The sequence below is a fragment of the Gadus morhua genome, chromosome 13, assembly GCF_902167405.1.
Source record: "Gadus morhua chromosome 13, gadMor3.0, whole genome shotgun sequence".
Lineage (NCBI taxonomy): Eukaryota > Metazoa > Chordata > Actinopteri > Gadiformes > Gadidae > Gadus > Gadus morhua.
Window position 1 is genome coordinate 3,873,733 of NC_044060.1, and position 18,683 is coordinate 3,892,415.

The 18,683-nt window shown below is 44.5% G+C and overlaps 1 protein-coding gene across 3 annotated transcripts; it reads right to left on the minus strand.

The window, feature by feature from the left end:
• Positions 1-4,256: 4,256 nt before the first annotated feature.
• LOC115557588 (immunoglobulin-like and fibronectin type III domain-containing protein 1) lies at positions 4,257-18,584 on the minus strand. 3 transcript variants are annotated; one of them, XM_030375511.1, is made up of 25 exons: positions 18,428-18,564; positions 16,754-16,818; positions 16,582-16,649; positions 16,083-16,205; positions 15,652-15,791; positions 15,221-15,320; positions 15,074-15,115; positions 14,943-14,988; positions 14,383-14,563; positions 13,918-14,031; positions 13,580-13,745; positions 13,204-13,476; positions 12,200-12,742; positions 11,948-12,087; positions 11,460-11,601; positions 10,928-11,221; positions 10,531-10,827; positions 10,062-10,241; positions 9,513-9,641; positions 9,103-9,411; positions 8,904-8,989; positions 8,353-8,545; positions 7,511-7,807; positions 6,551-6,877; positions 4,257-5,780 (listed from the first exon to the last, which is right to left on the minus strand). In XM_030375511.1, the coding sequence occupies exons 3-25, from the start codon at positions 16,631-16,633 to the stop codon at positions 5,776-5,778; spliced, it is 4,179 nt and encodes a 1,392-aa protein (XP_030231371.1). In that variant the 5' UTR covers positions 16,634-16,649; positions 16,754-16,818; positions 18,428-18,564; the 3' UTR covers positions 4,257-5,775. The 3 variants fall into 3 exon arrangements, with proteins under 3 accessions (XP_030231371.1, XP_030231370.1, XP_030231368.1); XM_030375510.1 differs by having other exon boundaries at positions 16,754-16,907; XM_030375508.1 differs by lacking the exon at positions 16,754-16,818 and having other exon boundaries at positions 18,428-18,584.
• Between the last annotated feature and the right edge of the window lie 99 nt (positions 18,585-18,683).

Sequence of the window (18,683 nt, forward strand, 5' to 3'; positions counted from 1 at the left end):
TAGGTGTCTATAGGCTATTTCGAATGGCATCTGTGTATATAATCCTAGGGCTGAATAATAAGAAAACGGCAAGGACGAATTACACCTATTTTGAAGGAGTGTCATGTGGACAATATTACAAGCTTTCAGGTCTAATGAGAAAGAGGCCAAGCCAGAATGAATGAACAATATTCATGACTATTATTGAACCACTGCACTACAGAGAGCATGGCCTTCTCCACGTGTTGGTGGGATGGCGGTAAATGGGAAGCATAGTTCTACGTCAAATGAAATGCTTTAGATTTGCAGTCTCATCCTTACTAAACTATATTCTGTGTCATCTCCACATTTTAAAAGATGGATGGGTGAGAGATGAGAGGCGTCTTAGTGAGCTCTGCTAAACTAGGCAGTGGACCTCATTATGCTAACCAAGGGTTCAAAATAAATTATAACAACCCTAATAATTTTAATGACGTGTATAGGGACATCCATGAAAATTAGAACATAAATCCTTTTCCCTGTCGGCTAGGACAGATTGGCGTCATTATGGCCTTGTCAGCAACGTTAATTAAACATTGATTAATAAGCCAAACAATAAGTCAGTTCGGCGTTTTCATCCTCATATTAATGTCGTCACCTGATGCTTTTTAATGACACATTTATTGTAGCGAGCAACAGCCCAAAAACCCAAACGATAACCCTTTTCGTCCGTTTATTATTTCCTCAATATTTGAGTCCATAAAAACTAAACATGAGAATCTGTGGGTCAAGCGATCTCCAGATGTCTACAGGGGTGGTGTGATAGCTGCTCCCCAGGGACATGGCCCAGATGGGGGGTTTGAGGTGCCGTAGAGGGCCTGGGGAGGAGCCTGAAGCTCACTGCCCGTAAGATATGCAGATTCGTTCTGGGTCATCGGCATCTTTTGCTTTGGCTCAAACTCCAAAAAGTTCTCGTCACATTACTCGCACTCTATCAGAAACAAGTACACACCTGCTGGAAGATAAACAAGGCGGCGTTCTTTGCTTCCTTGCACATCTGAAACAGATTGGGTCTGCCTCCTTGAGGAGACATACCCAGACACATTCCTCGTTTGAGTGGGTAACCTCGGTGGCAATTAATCACCTTTTTCCTGTGACAATAACACATTGTCTCGCTTGACATAGCATCAGCCAGGTGGTTGTGATTGTCGGAACACGCGTAGAATAAAGTTCTAGAATGTTCCGGGGCGGTAGTCAACAAAAGTGACTCTTGGTAGACGGGTTTTGACATACTCTCCAACCAATCGATGATCGGTTGAAAAACAACATGTTGTTCTATGTTGCGGCCAATGACTTGCACCGTGTACATGATCAGCAATTAGGTATTAACTATTCCAGCAGCAGAGTCTGTGTCCTCTCTCTTTTTGTCCCTCTTTTTGTCTTTCATTTGTTTTGCTCTCTCTTGTTTTGCTCTCTCTTGCTTGCTTACGGGCAGTTTTTTTTCTACATGCGCTCCGGTTTCGGAACTCTATGAAATGAGCCTAGATAAGATGTCTAAGGCTAAGCCGCCATTTTGTTTGGCTCATGTTGCTCTCCTGTGTTTGCTTAGAGAGGTTGTTTAGATGTGTATTTTTGTTTTAAACCCAGACTCTGGGTATTGTTTAAAGGTCACTGGCTCTCGGTTATTACTTTTGCCTTGGCTGCACCGAATCTTCCCTCAATTATTTCTCTGCTCCTGTATTCTAAGCAGCTGATGTAAAATAGACCCTTAGTTTCTTTGAACGGTGCCTGGTTGAAAAGTGTCCTTTCAATACCCTTTTTACGTTGTTATCCCCCTACCGCATCTGACACCCATTTAGGGTTGTAGCATTCTACATTTACATTTAGGGAATTGAGCGGACGCTTTTATCAAAAGCGACTTACAATGAGTACATTTGTCAGAAGAAATTTCTCGCTGTCGGTACAGTAAGGATGTTCATAGAACCAAGTGCCAAGCACTAACAATCGCTAGGATAACCAATTCCCTGAAAACAACAAAGATAGCTATGATAAGATGCTACACAATGCTAAGTGCTATTCTAGATGATTTTAATGGGCCACGATGCACCTTGCCCACTTCACTATGAAGCAGGTCGCACGCCGGAGAGGCCGTGGAGTGTGGGGCGACGTCGCATGGGAAAAAGCACGACGTGCGTCTGAAGATTCAATTTTCCTGCCTTGTTTTGTGGTTGCGGTCCGCGCTGCGATGCATGGCAAGGTGCCAGTTCTGATGTCTTCACACTGGAAGCCTATCGAGCGTTAGTTGGAGTCGGCGGAGCATCCTAAAGCAGACAACAGAGTATTCTAATGATCACTACACACTGCCACACCAACGGATTCCTCACCAGGATGTCGGTTTGTGTGGAGCCGAGAACATTTTCAGTTGGATTTAGAACCATCGGTCTCTGGGAAGTTGGGTGTGATCAAAGTTATGACAACCGGGTTGTTTTGACTTCCTGTCTTAAACGTTTTATAGTATATTAAAACATATGATTATTAACGTTCAGTAAAATAAATTAGAATATAATTATTTATTCATTATCATTGTTATTTTCAACACGCTTTAGCCATTCACTCAAACATATATTAGCCTACATCGTTCTGTGCCGAAAATAACGGACCAACAATTGCTTTTCTCATTTCTCCGACCAATGAGAATACGGTCGGTCACGAGCATTAAGACCAACCGTTGGACTGACCGACCACAAGGTGTCAGCCCTAGATGGTTCCTTTAGGAATTGAGTCATACACAGCCACCATACATTCCTGCTCCTTATCACTCTCCATAGGATTCAAGCGTTGGAAGATTTTTCTTTTTAAATCATGGTTAACTGGTTACATCATGGTTACCTGGTTAGATCATGGTTAACTGATTACATTATGGTTAACAGGTTAGATCTTGGTAAGCTGGTTAAATCATGGGTAACTGGTTTAATCAAGGTTAACTGATTGAATCATGTTTAACTGGTTAAATCGTTGTTAACTGGTTGAATCGTGGGTAACTGGTTAAATCATGGTCAACTTGCAGAAGCTTTGTTGATTTGTATCAAGGGGGTTCATTTAACATTTCATTGGGTTAAAAAGGGCAGCCTGAGTTCAATGTGTGACCTGTGATATAAATATGGTGGTGGGTGCTGGGAAAAGTCTGACCCAATCATTTGGAATCATGTTTCAAAATAATGGTTTCTATTAATACATAACGCATGATGTGTCATAAGACAAGATTTAAGGGTGGATTACCACACCGCCTCTCATATAAACCCCCATGTCTCCCGTATGAATTCCATCCATAGGTTTCACCACAGAATGTCATTACATTAATCGTTATTCCAGTCTGGTAAACGTGTCAAAGTGACGGCTGTTAAACAGACATCAGAATGCTACATTACGTGGACACGGGTCACTAGGTTATCCATGACTTTACTTAAAGCCCAACATCTGAACATTATGAGTCTAGACTGTGCATTTCCCCATGTCCTCAGCTCATTAACTACAGTATTAAGACACTAATCCTTGACCACAGTGGCTGTCAGTCAGCATTCAGTCCGACTGGCACGGTTAATAGGCCTACCTTGTAATTGCTGACGCAATGTTAAGCCGGGAGTGTAATGTGGAATACGAACACGATTTTGTGCAGTGAAGAGAGCGCGGTTCCGAATGCGCCAGCCTGTGTTCGTAAAGAAAGAGCTGGCAGTGAAGGATGGATTGCCATGATCTCTGTCATCCTCACAGAACAAGGTAGCAACCCGGGTACGGGCAAAACAAGCCCTCTGCTGTTTCTTTTGATAAAATATGAATGGAATCGAAAAAGGGACGAAAAGGTTATTCTTTTGGTTAAAGGGTTTTGTTTTTCCAGACGCAACTTTTATGTCAAAGTAGAAAAAACACACAGCGGCCTCGCTTCTCAGTTCATGTTTTAGGACGCAGCACAGGGGGGGGATAATACCCCACGTTTATCGCGGTGTATTATCCCCCCCCCTGTGAGGAGGACACGTTTTAGGACCCGACACGTCCGTGCCCTAAAAGTTAGCCGTTGATTCGGACAACCCAAGTCACCCAGGGTAGTGCTAGGTGATTCTGTGAAACCCAAAACCCTGACACAGTGTTGCTGTCGTCTTAGCAACGCACCACGATGCTGTTTGGGTCACGATTTATGGTGCGTTGTGGATATATTTTGGGATGTGCGGTAAATGCTTGTGTGCGAGTCGCAGTGACTCGTGACGGACACAAGGCCTGGAAAGACGTGACAAGAGGCTGGAGGTTCTCAGAGGCCTTTATTGCAGAGCTCAGCAGGGTCAGAGCTGGGGTGTCAACCATGGTAGACATTGCTCTTTAACCTGTACATGCGCAAAGAGGAAGACCCGTTTTCTATGGGTGGGGGGCAGAGAAACACTTTGGACAAACTCCGGGCAAACATGTCTCCCCGGAGGTTTGGTTCCGTCTTTTAAAAGCAGCTGCGTGTGTCAGAAAGCGTGCGAGCGGTTTCACACGTGTTGCGTATCCGTGTCGCCTGTTAACTTATAAATAAATGCACGTTAAGATGGACCCGGCGACAAGCACCCTAGTCACACTAGCATGTGTTAGAGTCTTTACACGCTGATGATGGCCGAATGCTGATGGCACATGTTCACATGTTTACAGTTCACTCAGCAATGCATTTCAGGTTTTCCTTTTTTCATCGTTTCAGACCTTTATTATTAACTCAAAAAGCTGAACACAATGGCACGCGTGCAGTAAAAGAGAAACTTGAAGCCGTGCAGCAGTAGGCAGTGACAAAGACAGTTTTTTACAGTACAGTAAGGAGAGAAGCATCTCAGTAGTAGTGAGGCATATCTATAGTGCGAAGACAATGCAAAGCCCAAACATTATGTTTAAAGAATATAATGTGGTATACACACAGATGCATAGATGAATTAATAAATAACCATTGCATATTGAACCGAAGTGATACTAATGCGATTAAAACAATGGGTATGCTTTCTGGGTTAGCATGCTGTACTTTTTTAGACTATGATTAGCTTCAACAGTTGGACTGAGCATATGCTTATAAGTCAACCAATCCAAAAATACTAATTAATCAAATTAAATATCCAATAAAACACGTTCATTTGTCAGGTGAGGTCATTTTTCATTTTTTGTAACTTGTTCAATATAGTGGCATGTATTTGGCTAAAGGCGGCGCTGTTTGTCTGATTTGTTCAGCAAGGTTCTTTTTTTAAGTACATTTGCATTTACTAACCATCCAAAACACATAAAGCAGAAATCATGACAAAATTTTATCAAATAGTAAACAAGCAGCAATTCCAAAATCAAACTATGTGCTTTTATTAAATCAGCAACATATTAGATCTGGTAAAACTCATGAATTAGGCCTGAAAGCAAAATAAAAAAGGCAAAAGGCATACTTTAATCCTCAGATTGTGCTCTTTTAGAATCATACTCAAAGTGTTCAAATAAGTGTACGCATATTTTCCACTAAATTGTGGAAAATTATGTATGTTGGGTTTTATCTTGGCTTCTGTCCGTTATGCTGGCCTTACGCAGAAACATTTCAGTATAAGTATTACATAAACAGAAATATTGAATTTACCTACTTCCCCATCGATATTCACCTTCATCTTAAATTCTTGACTTCTGTTAATACATAAAAATTGCACCATTGTAAAACACATGAATCACCTCAGACAGAAATAATGTCATACTTCAGAAGAATGTGCATTATTGATGTCCTATGCATTTAAATCGAAGCATTTCCTGGGAGATCCTCCGGTTTTTTCCTTAATCTGAAAAATGGAGAGCAGAGAAAAATATATAAACATATACAAGTGAAATCGATCCATCCATTTCTCTCACTGCCTGCTTCTAATCTGGATTGTGAAGGCCTGAAGCCAATGTCGGAGGAGAGCGGAGTCGCCATGAATCAGACACGAGTCACGGGCTGTTTGTGGTGAAATGAACTTCACTTGGTCTCTACGAGTCTCCAGCAAACCTAACTAGTGTGTGTGTGTTTGTAACTGGAAACCCAGGGAGACCATGTTCTAGCTGCAGGGGTTCTCAAACTGTGGGACGTGAGCCATGGGCGGGTCATGGGACTCACAAGGTACTGGCTTCGAGAATGTTAGAAGACTGAAAAAGGGAGTCCTGTATTTTACATTCATATTTATAGCATTGAGCAGACACTTTTATCCAAAGAGACTTGCATTAAGTACAATGGTCAGAAGAAGAGAAACAATAATATCTTGCGGTACAGTAAGGATGTTCATAGAACCTGAATCAAGTGCCAAGCACTAACAATCGCTAGGTTAACCCATTCCCAGTATACAACAAAGATAGCATTGTGTAGTATCTTATCCTAGCTAAGTATTATTTTTAAGTGCAAGGACGTCAATTTTTAATTCAAGTTAAAATAGTTGAAGAAGTCGCTTTTTGGACGTGTGAATGAGCATGTGTTGCTACTTTAACGGAGGAAAACAATAACGGGCCAAAAGTACTCCCACAATGGGGTCATGGTACAAAACAACTCCAGGAAGCCCTGCTCAGTCCAGAGGCGTACCTTGCACGGTGAGTTTAGTGGAGCACTCCACTCTGCCCAGCGAGTTCTGCGCGGCAATGGTGTACTCCCCGTTGTCCTTGGAGCCCACCCGCAGGATGACCATGGAGCACACGCCGCAGGTGTTGGTGATGTGGTAGTTGGTGTTGGTGTTGAGGCTGATGTTGTTGCGGTACCAGGTGATGCTGGGCTTGGGGTTCCCCGTGACGGCGCAGGTCATGTAGCACTCGTACGCCTCGGGGCTGCTGTGCATCTTCAGCGGCACGGTGAAGGAGGGCGCGGCATCGAAGCTGCAGCCCTTAGTCTCGGGCATTTCCAGCTTGAACTTCTCTGAAGGTGAGGGAGAGGGGAGTGGGAGGGAGTCATGTCAGGTCAACAACGCAACACACACACCGCTCGTTCGGGCTGATGTAACTATGCGTGTTATGTTGTTAAAGATGGAAGGCCAATTAAAAACGGGTCATCCCACCGGGGCAGCGGGTTCAGCAAGCTAAGCAAGATAATTAAAATTAGTGTTGGTATAAGCTAAATATATTAAAGTGTGAGATCTGGTCTCTCTTTTCACTTTGCTTTGCAGCAAAGTAAGCAGAATATTGAAAACATTTTTACCCCAAAAGTGTTACTCTCCACGGGTTTTGGGATGCATTGCAAAGCAATGTGTAATATGCGAGAGAGCTCCTGTATCCATTTACATTCAAGGCATTTAGCAGAGGCTTTTATCAAAAGCAAGCAACTTACAATTAGTACATTTATCAGAAAAAAGAGAAACAACAACATATCGCTGTTGGTGCAGTAAAAATGTTCATAGAACCAAGGACCAAGCACTAACAATGGTTAGGTTAACCCATTCCCAGTATTCAACAAAGAGAGCTAGGATAAGACACTACACTAAGTACTATTTTATTAAGTACATTAAGTCCCCATTGCAATCCTCGCCATCTTGTTAGGAGCGTTGAAACCCACCTCTGCTCTTGCCCACCTCCCAGGTGCCCGATTCGGAGGGCGTTGACAGACCCATGTCGTTCTTGGCGTAGACGCGGAAGTGGTACTGCGTGCCGGCCATGATGTTGATGGCGGTGAACTTGTTGTTGAACAGGCACTCCGCCACCGTCTGCCAGGTGCGCTTGACGGAGTCCCGCTTGGTGACCACGTAGTGCAGCCGGTCGTCCCTCTTCTCGTCCGGGGAGGCGGTCCAGGACACGGTCACGGTGCCGGGGACGTTCTGGTCCAGCTCCACCGGGCCCGGGGGCTTGGGCTCGTCTGGGGGAGATAAGAGGGGCGGAGGATTTATTGCATTCTGGTGTCATAGTGGAGTTCAGTGGAGGAGGGGAGGACGGGGAATGGATGTAAACAGCGAAAAAATATGAATAAATAAAGTAAATCTATGTGAACGATATGGGAAGTAGCTGTGACAGACAGCTGTGGTAGACATTATAAACAACATTATTGAAACTAATTACACAGATACATGGACATCATTTCACTTAATAATAGAAAACACCTGAAAATGTATTACGTCACTATATTATAAAGGCACAGTATAATTTGTGTCGCCACCAGCCAGGACATTTATTTTTAAACGTGCAGAGGTAGTTTTCAGCTTATATCTCATATGTTAATAATGTTCTGGTTCCTTTAACAACTCACACTGCTACACACTGTCAAGCAGTGTCTAAACACATTTTAACTTCTCTGTACGTCTCATGCAGCAAATAAAACCTTTCATTGCGTGTGTTTTTTCCTAAGTTGCCCTGGATAAAACGTTTGATAAATCTGAATCGATTGCGTTAGCTCCTCAACTCTACCTGTGACTCTTATCTCAAAGCTGAAGGTCTCCTGGCCCACGATGTTCTTGACCAGGATGGTGTAGACGCCCGTGTCGGTGCGCTCTGCCGAAGGGAGGAGGAGCTGGGAGGAGGTGTCCGTGTTGCTCACTGTCACACCCTTAGTCAAGGGTCCCGCGTCCTTCAACCACAGGACTTTAGGCACCGGAGAGGCCTACAGGAGAGAGGAGAGCAGACGTATGTTGTACGTCCTGGCACTTAAAAACAGTACTTAGCATTGTGTAGCATTCCATAGCTATTTTTGTTGTATACAGGGAATGGATTAACCCAACAATTGTTCATACTTGGCACTTTGTTCTATGAACTACCTTACCGTACCGACAGCGATATATTGTTGTTTTTCTACTTCTGACAAATGTAGTTATTGTAAGTCGCTTTAGATGAAAAAGGATCTACTAAAAGCCATGAATGTAAATGTAAATGGGGAGAGCAACAGTTTCATTACTTATTCCTGAAGACCAGGTTACAGGACAGGTAGGGAACATGTTTTTGTTTGGGTGTTTTGGTCAAACCTCAAAATTGACGTTGATTCTCGCTACGTTCCCGGCTCTTATAACGTTGAAGCTCTTCATCTTCTGGTCAGTGAATTTAGGTCTCACTGTAAACGGGAGAAATATGTCATTAGATATCCTGTATTACAATCGAGTGAATTCTGGAGGTTACAGAAAAATAATTTGTGTATTGGAATTCGTTTATTTGGATGGAGCTAACCTGGAGGGGGCATGGCGATGATGTAGTTGTCCAGATCCTGCGCTTCTCCATCTCCCCCCTCGTTGGTGGCCAGCACTCTCACCCAGTACATGGCCATGGACTTCAGACCCATGATGCTGTAGGAGCCCATAATGATGGCGCTCGAGTTACAGCGACTCCATTCCGTGTTCTCCGCTGGCCTGAGCTCCACAAAGTACCCCTTGGCCTCGTCCTGAACCCCTTCCTCCTCCCTGGGCTTGGTCCAGGCCAGGGACAGGGTGGTGTAGGTGGAGTCTGTCACCTTCAGGTCGATGACGCGACCCGGTGGCTCTGGAGAGTGGAAGCTGTTTTAGTGAGGACTTAATGAATGATTGCTGTGGTTAAGTCAGCTTCAGGACGACCATGCTGTGGTAGTTTGGCTTGAAACATACGCTTTGGATCTCTTGCGAAGACAAACTCGGACGGCGAGCTCGGCTCCCCGGCCCCCGAGATGTTGACAGCTGACACTCTGAACTCGTACTCGAACCCCTCCACAACGTCTTTCACTCCGTACTTTCTCTCTGTTTGAGGGAGAAGAGGAACCAGGTTATCAAGACCTGACAAACACGATCTATCAGGAATGAGGTTATCATGCCATATATTACCTCATTCCTGTACGTCCGGGCACTTAATGTACGCACTTATTGTATGTTGTACTTCCTTGCACTTAAAAAATAGTACTTTGCATTGTGTAGCAGCTTATCCTAGCTAGCATTATTGCATACGGAGAATGGCTGTTACTAACAATTTTTAGTACTTGGCACTTGGTTCTATGACCATCCTTCTGTACCGACGGCGATATAATGTCATTTCTCTTTCCTCTGACAAATGTACTCATTCTAATTCTTATTCTCAATGCCCTAAATGTAAATGTGCATACAGAGGTCTCCTAAAAAAGCAGAATTGATGGTTAAGGTTGAAACATGAATTTAATTTCCTACCCTTGATGGGCTCCTCCGGTGGGTTCACTTGACCCCACAGGTTGCTCCCGTTCTTGCGTTTCTCAATGTTGTATCCCAGGAGGTTGGTCCCTCCTGTGTTGGACGGTGAGCTCCAGGCCAGGTTGATGCAGTCCTTGAACGCGCTGACCACCTTCGGCGTAGAAGGAGCGCCAGGATAGGCTGTAGAAAAACAGAAGTCCTGATATTAAATATCTATTGACTTGTCATATCACCAATTGAATTAAATGCATTTGTATAGCCCTTCATCAGAGGTACAGTCTCAAAGGGCTTACAGGTCGGGAAAAAGAAACAACAGTGACAGTTAGTGGGGGATCCCTCCGTCCAGGGAGGATCAGGAGTGCAGTGGATGCCATAATTGACATACATTCATACATACAGGTAAAACATTTTTAATCAGATATGGGGTGGTGGCCATCACACGCCTCCATAATACCGTGCTGACACTCACCTTTGGTTCCAGCCTGGAGGTCATCTGTCTCGATCATCTCACTGGTGCCCTGCTCGGTTTCAGCCCTGATGTGGTAGCAGTACTTCCTTCCGTGGTCCACGTCTAAGTCTCTGTACTTGGCCTCCGGGCCGATCTTGCCTAATTTCTTCCAGCTGTTCCGTCCGATCTGCTGCCGCTCCAGGATGTAGTCTGTGATGGGAGAGCCACCGGCGTCCCTGGGAGGCCTCCATTTAAACTCAACGGCACTGGCTGAGCTTTCAATGACCTCCACAGGCCCTAGTGGTGGTGTTGGTTTATCTGTGAATAAAGAGAGGGCCACCGATTGTTACTGTAGTTCAAAGGTCTTTCCTTCTACCAGTTTGACTTTGAATCATTGGTTTTCATCAGCAAGCCATACCCAATACGTTAAGCTGGGTGATGGCCTCAAAGATTCCAAACTCGTTCCTTAGCTTGATCTTCACCTCCCCGGAGATCTTGCGCTGGCACTTGATGAGCACTAGGCGGGAGCGTGTTGCGGACTTCTCGATCTTCACTTGGCTGTCCTCCTGCACCTCCTCGTCCTCGATGAACCACTGGATCTTCATGGGCTCTCGGCCCTCGAAGGGGATCTCGAAGGCCACGTTCTGTCCCACCTTGATGACCGACGGCTTGGCGAACTCTTCCAGATCCTCGCTCTTGAACCTGGGCGGATCTTAGGATAAAATCGTCAGAATGATTCAAGGATATATTAGACTTTAGATAATTTAGGAGAAGCTTCATCACCAAGGACTTGAGGACAACTAGATGACTTATTCATTAATGTTATGTGATTAAGGCCAGGATGGGGACTAGGTTAATTCTAGACAATATACCCCTTAATGCTATCAAGAATGCTGCTGTCATATTTCCGTATAGTCATATGGCATTGTCACATAGGAACATGTAGTTACCTTCAACAGTTATTGTAGCCTCTGTTTTACGTCCATCGGCTTCAAATCTATACTTTCCGGTGTCTTCTTCCTTGCACTTTTTGATTGTGAGTTTGTGAAAGACCCCATCTTTGCTAATGCAGACATCTTCCGTGGATGTTAACTGAAATCACACAGAAAAAGACAGATGCTTACATTTCCAAACTCTCCTACATCTTTTCTCAGACTTTTGATTTTCATTTTGAATGTTGCTTTAATAGTTACTTCACTGATACCATTGGGGTTATTTCCAGTTATTTAATTCACTATTACTATCAAGTATTTATCAGACGCTTTCTTAATTATTAATGTGTAGAAAATGGTATGGCGGGGTCAGGCATCTTGCTCTAGGACTCCTGCAGCCAGTCTGTGGATTTTGGGATCAAACCCACCACCTTAGGGCTTGGAGTAAAACTCCATATCCACCATACTATCCTACCTCTATCTCTTTACCAACAGCCATTCCTCACCTCTTCCATCTCTAAAGTGTCCACCGCTTCTTTGTACCAGACGCCATCGCAGTCCGCGCTCAGCTTGCAGACCAGTTCAGCCTCCTTGCCAATCACAGGGCTCACATCGGAGAGACCTTTGGTGAAGTACACGCCTGGGTCTAAAGATAATACACCATTGTTATCAGCTGGACTTCCCAATCCCTCACATTCTCTCATTCCTCCATTGTTGCCCTGCATCATCGTTTTCAATCTTTCTACAAGGTATCTCACCGATGACGGCGTCAGGAACCACCACTTTCTTCACTCTCTTCTTCTTCTTCACAGGGGCCTCTTCGCCTTCCTCTCCCTCCACCGTTTCCTTAGCAACTGTCCCTTCGGCACCCTCCTCTTCTCCCTCTTCCTCTTCCTCTTCTCCCTCCTCCAGCTCTTCTTCTTCCTCCTCTCCTTCCACCGTCTCCTCAGATCCATCCGCTGCTCCGTCCTTTTTCACCGGTTTCTTCTTGGTCTCCTTCCCGGCCGCCTTCTCCTTCGCATCCCATTCCTTCTTGGCGGCCAATGTCGCCGCCTTCTTGGCAGCGAGGGCCTCTGCCTGTTTGGCGGCCTTCTCCGCCGCCTCCGCCGCCCTCAGCTCAGCAGCCTCCGCCTCCACCGCGGCCGCGGCCTCGGCTGCAGCCGTCGCCCTGGCGATCATCTCCTCTCGCTCCTTCAGGACGATGGCGTTCTGCTCCGCGGCGATCTTTTGCAGGTCCGCTCCCCCTCCGCCGGCCCGGGTGGTCCTGCGGGCCTTCTTCTTACCGGTACCATCGGTGTCCGCTGGGAATGTGATCAACATTTACATTCAGGGCGTTTAGCAGACGCTTTGACCCAAAGCGACTTACAACAGTTCATAAGTACGTTTACACATCGGGCGGGAGAGTCAATCACGCAAGTCGACAGCCAGCTCTGTCGGGAGCATTTAGGGTTAGGTCACCTCCACACTCGGCTAGGAGGAGACAGGGATCAAACTAGAAACCTTCTGGTTACAAGTCCACCCGCTCTATCTACCCCGATGAACAGCATTCATTTACCTATTTGTCATTTATTTCGTTCCATTTGGGAGACCCCCTTTATCCATAGCAAATCAAATACGTTCCATCAATGAGCACCAAGGCGTGAACCAATCATCTGGGTTCTAGAACGCCTACAGCTCCGGGCGGCTGTTAATATGTTGGGGTTCGAAACCCAGTGCCTCTCGGCTAGGAGTCGAACTCGGTGCTACGGATAGCGACGGTTACCTTCCACAATGAGCCAGGCGCAGCAGGAGTTCATGCCGGCCGCCGCAGCGTAGATGCCCTTGTCCAGCTGCTTGCAGTCCTTCACCACCAGCGTGTGGATCAGCATGTCCTCCGACACCTCGATGTCGTACTTCTCGCCTTGCTCCAGAGGGGCGTTCTTCATCGTCCATTTGAGGTTTGTCATGGGCTGTGAGACGACACACTCAAACACGGCGTCCTCTCTCTCCAGCGCCGTGACCTCCTGTATCTTCACCAGGAAGTCCACGTTGGGCACTGCCAGGGAGGGGAGGGAAGCAGTCCCGGTTGGTTGCATTTAGCATACGCTGCGACGTGAAGGTGGAAGCCAAAATGGAGCGTTCCAAAAGTGGGCCCTTACTTTTGAGATCTGTTGAGAAGATCTTGACGCCGTTCACCTCTACTTGGTACATTCCAGCGTCTTCGGGATCGACACCGTTTATGCTGAACACAAACTTCTTCCCTACTTGCTTCAACCCGTGTTTGACTTCTGTTTCATCAGCGTTAAAGGGGATCATGACTCCATCCTGCGCAAAACGTAGAGTTTAATCATTATTAAAGTTGTTATGACCACAATCATCGTTCATAAATATGCATCATGATCATAATCAATCATAGGAAAATGATTGAGGGAGTGCAGTTGTATCGCACCATGCATAAAATATAATGGATTGATCCCAACCAGGAATAGTTCCTCACCTTGAACAGGAAGATCTTATGGGATGGGTCCTTCAGGGACATTTCAAGTTCAAACTCTGCCCCTCCGTCGTCTCTCAACTCTATGGGTTTGAGGTTGCAGAGTCTTTCAACTACCTGACGTGTAGAAATGAAAACCCAAATGAAATGCTTCGGCACACATGGCATGTTTGAACTGGCTTGATTTGTGTTTCTCATTAATCTCTGGTGTGTCTGCCATAGGCCGGAGATATTTAATGATGCGTGTATCAATAAAAGAATTGAAAAAAATAACATATCCTTTGGGTCCACCCGTCCTGTAAATACATACTGACACACTCTCCAAACATCATGTACAAGAGATAAAAATGCTTAACTTGGATTAAATGTGCAAATTATTACATATTATTACGTTGATATTATCTCCCAGTCCCAGGCCAACAAAGCTTGAGAAGCACTTGTCAAAACGATGTCACCAAACCCCCAAACCTTAGACTGCTCTTCCTCGCGCTCTATCTTCTTCTCGCTCAGTTTGGTCAGCATCCTACGGAAGTCGGTCACTCCGTACTGGAAGCAGATGCTCTCATATTCCTTCTTGTCCGCGCTCATCAGCAGCTCCCAGAACCTCTCATCTATCTCCTTCTTCTCCTCCTTTGGCTCTACTTCCACCCTATCAAACAAAGCGCCTGATATGAATTGCATGAATGGCTTTAGCCATGTTGCATTTACGTTAACATTTAGGGCATTTAGCAGAAGCTTTTATCCAAAGCGACTTACAATAATTACATTTGTCAGAAGAACGGTTCCAAAGTTCCAACGTACTGTCCTCTATGTAACTAACTAACTAAGTACATTTGTCAGAAGAAAGAGAAACAATATATCGCTGTCGGTACAGTAAGGATGTTCATCGAACCAAGTGCCAAGCACTAACAATTGTCATGTTAACCGCTTCCCTGTATACAACAAAGACAGCTAGGATACGATGCTACACAATGCTATCTTTAAGTCTTTAAGTACTATCTTTAAGTGTCAACTAGGTCGTTACTAACCTTGTTTTCAAATTCTTTTTGAAATCTTCTGGCATCTCCCGGACGGCTACAACAAGACAAAAAGTGTGGTTATGAAATCATACCGTTAGCCGTTTCTGATTACAAACTGAGCGTGCTTGAGGAATGTGTACCTGTTCTGGATTGTTGCAGGGCTTTGGTCTTCTTGTAGCCAACTAATAGGAGAGTAAACAGAATAGACACCTGATTATACTAGAAGGAGGAGAGAAGGCTCTTCATACAGAAGACTACTGCCCGGCGTTGAATTCAAAGAGCTTTACCTTCAATCACGTTGAGGCTAGCAGTGACCACCGCTCTTCCATACTCGTTAGTGGCAAGGCATTTGTAGGTGTCTGTGTGATCCCCTGAAACGTCCGGTATCTACTTAAATGGACCGAAATGAGGATGATTATTATCCGTGAGGCAGAGATCAATTAAAGGCAGTATTTATTTTAAATGTACCATACATCTCTTACTTTCAACATGGCACTGTCTATCAATTACCCATTGGTTGAAGTATACAGGGAATTTAAGCCCCAGCTCATTCAACCAGGACATTCGTTTTATCTTTCTCTCTCAATACATTGTTTCAAATTTAAGCACAATGCAGAAGTACAACATTTTTAAAAACCGCTATGACTGAGGATTAAAAGTGTAAGAGCGCTGCTCTGTAATGGCCGGAGCGCGGTCATTACTGGACAAACCTGCTCACCTGCAGCTGGTGTTCCCCCGAACTTGTATCAAAAGTGATTTTGTACAGTTCTGGATCGTCCAGTTCGCCGTCGTTCCTGATCCATGTAACGGAAGGTGTCGGCTCTCCAATAATGATCGCTCTGAATATAGCCAATTTCCCTAAAACGAGACAAAATCAACATCCTTATTCATCGCCAGACCAGTTTTTCTCCTTATGTTGCTAATAATAATAACGTTAACAATATTTAACATTCTATAAATGCACCTTTTAAATGGTACGTTACTAAATACTGCAGAAAGCACCACATAACACACAGTAAAAACCATAAGATAGAAATGGATGTCCACTGATTTAGGGACCATGCAGATGGTCAGATGTTCGCCGACTAAAGGACCCTTCAGATGGTCAGATGTCTTACTATAGCACCATGCAGTAGGTCGGTACCGTACCTTCTTGGATGGTCAGGGCGATGGGTTTGCGGGTGAAGTCCGGGGTGGACATTCTCTCGGGAATCTCCTCAACATACTGGGTGATCATCACCCCGGGAACCTTGGATCTCTTTTTAATCCTCACTGTTGGAAATCAACCAGTAAGTAAGGGCAAGAACCAGTATGAGTAAGAACCAGTAATGGACCTTAAACTACTACTACTACTTCTGGAAATGCTGAGCCTCTGCCTTTCTATATATATATATATATATTATATGTGTATACATATATAGTATATGTGTACTATTATTATTTGTCTACTATTTACTATTTTGACTACTATTTATTGATTGTGTAGTGTTTTTTATTGTGTGTGTGTGTGATTGTGTGTGACTTGGATTTGTATACAATCTACTTCACAACAAATTGCCCCATTGGGGGACAAAGTATTTTTGTACTCGATGACCTCTCCATATGTGGTTATATATTCATGAACAGATGTAGTATTAGTTGAACTCACCCTGCCCCGGGGCGGTGGGCTCCTCCTCCTTCGTTTTGCGTATCTTAAACATGTTGGCGTTTCAGATTCTGATGAATACAGAAATTCATGATGTTAATGTATTTTAGGATCACTCGATCTGATATCAGATTATCATCAGCTCTCAAAATGCACTTTCCGCTCATTAACTTACACCAGACTGACACTGAACGTGTAATAGTGATGAAGGAATGAGGATTGATGCTGTGACTCTATGGACTGGAGACAGTATTTTAAAAAGCTCAGGAATACAAAACTTTGATTTCAGTTTCCATCACCAGATTGTCCGTCTGGACCCTGTAGCCTCCCTGGATGGGTTTGGGGAGACTCATGCTTCCTACTTTGTTATCATTATGGTTAACAGTGGAACAATAAGCAAATATCTAATATACATAAACACACAATATGATGTAAATACAATGTAATATCAATTTAAAAAAACAATCAACATTTTATGTTCATATTTATCCCAAAGGAATAATCACATCGACATATTCTTTAAACATAATTAAATGACATTACCACATTATTAAAAAAGTTCAAATTAAAGCTTTAAAGCTGCATTGAAAATACATTTTATATATATATGCATATAAATATGCTTTGTTAAATGTAATACTTCAGAATAAATGTATTGGTCAAAACGGGGTATAAGAAGGGTTTCGCTCCATCAGAAGAACATGTTTACGAGCTGGGATTGTGAGCACCCGTGATCCCCCACAGAATACCTAGCATAGCACCCAGCCCGGACCCAGCAGGTGACCTATGGGCCAGGGGGTGGCATGCCTCGTGAAGCTGTCACTCAGCAACCAGGAAGTGACGCAAGTGGCCGAGGTTAAATGGAGCCGGGCACATGAGCTCCCATGACTCGGTAATCCGACTCTGATTGGCTCTCAGCACCTGGTTATCTCTCAACAATGTCTGCAAAGCCGTGCTGTTGCCACCTGGGATTTATCTGAGCTGTACCCCCGGTCTCACGGGAACCACGACAACGTTATCATAACTAAACCCGACAATATCGTCTGCCAGGATCAGGTTCTGAAAACACCAAATGTGTGAAATAGTGCCTTGTTGAGACATGCATTGGTAAAGATAAGTGTTGCTCTTAATGCAAACACTTTTTCAATTCGGGAGAGCCCCGCAATAATTAAAAGTAGTTCCACTTGGTTTTAAGTGGTATGCACGAAAAAGAGATCATGCATATAAACTGTGATTAATAAGCTCCTCAGTTCATGTTCCAGATCTGTGAGCTCCGTCTAGTGGCTCTGCCTGTACAATCCTCTCTGTTCATGTTCTCTTCACACATTTGAGATAATTTACTCAATGACCCAGCTAGGCCTTATGTACTGAGTGTCCCCAACATGAGAGATGGTGACATAGGATTCCATGCATTAACTTGCGGTGCGACTCCTTACTGTTATGGTGTGTTAACATGTGACCTTCAACCTTTAATCTCTAATATTCATGGTTGGCTTCTCCATGAGTTGAACTTCATGACATTCTTGATATTTTTTTAGCACATTTTACATTCTTGCTCTTTTCCTCTAATCTATTCATAGTGTGTGTGACCTCACCACTCTTTCCCCACAACGTTTTTACTTTTTCTCTTCACTGTCTACAAAACCCTTTTTTTTTAATTTCAAAACATTTCAAAACACAGATGACTGATGACCATCTCATTGCAGAACCCAAAGACCCACACGGGGAATCCAACTCGCAAGCCATCAATCTCTGCAACCACGTTGCAGATGTGGCGGGTGTTAAAATAAACAGATAAACACTGATAAATATGCCATCTGCCGGTTCTTTTATGAGAGATTGCACTTACTTGATACAGACAAAAGCGCTCCCCTGCCTGCCAAGTTCCCGCTGATACTGAGGAGTGTAGAGTGTCCGCCTTGTGAAAGGTAATAAAGAGCCTCTTTAGATGCTCAATGCAGGCTTGCAGGGCGGCACTGGGCCCGCTCCATTTAGGTTTGCTGACACGCGGGTGGGGGGGGGGGGGGGGGCCGTATGGTGCTATAGGGGCCTCAAAAGGCAGCTCTGGAGGGTGTTTGGGGTGTGAAACGCTAAACCCCGCCCTC

Bases quoted from the DNA above. Each gene is read 5' to 3' on its own strand.
- LOC115557588 (XM_030375508.1), bottom strand. From the start codon at position 16,633: ATGTTTAAGATACGCAAAACGAAGGAGGAGGAGCCCACCGCCCCGGGG. The intron at 12,743-13,203 runs GTAACCGTCGCT...TCACATTCCCAG, and splicing joins CGCCTGGCTCATTGTGGAAG to CGGACACCGATGGTACCGGT. The intron at 10,828-10,927 runs GTATGGCTTGCT...CTTTATTCACAG, and splicing joins CACCCAGCTTAACGTATTGG to ATAAACCAACACCACCACTA.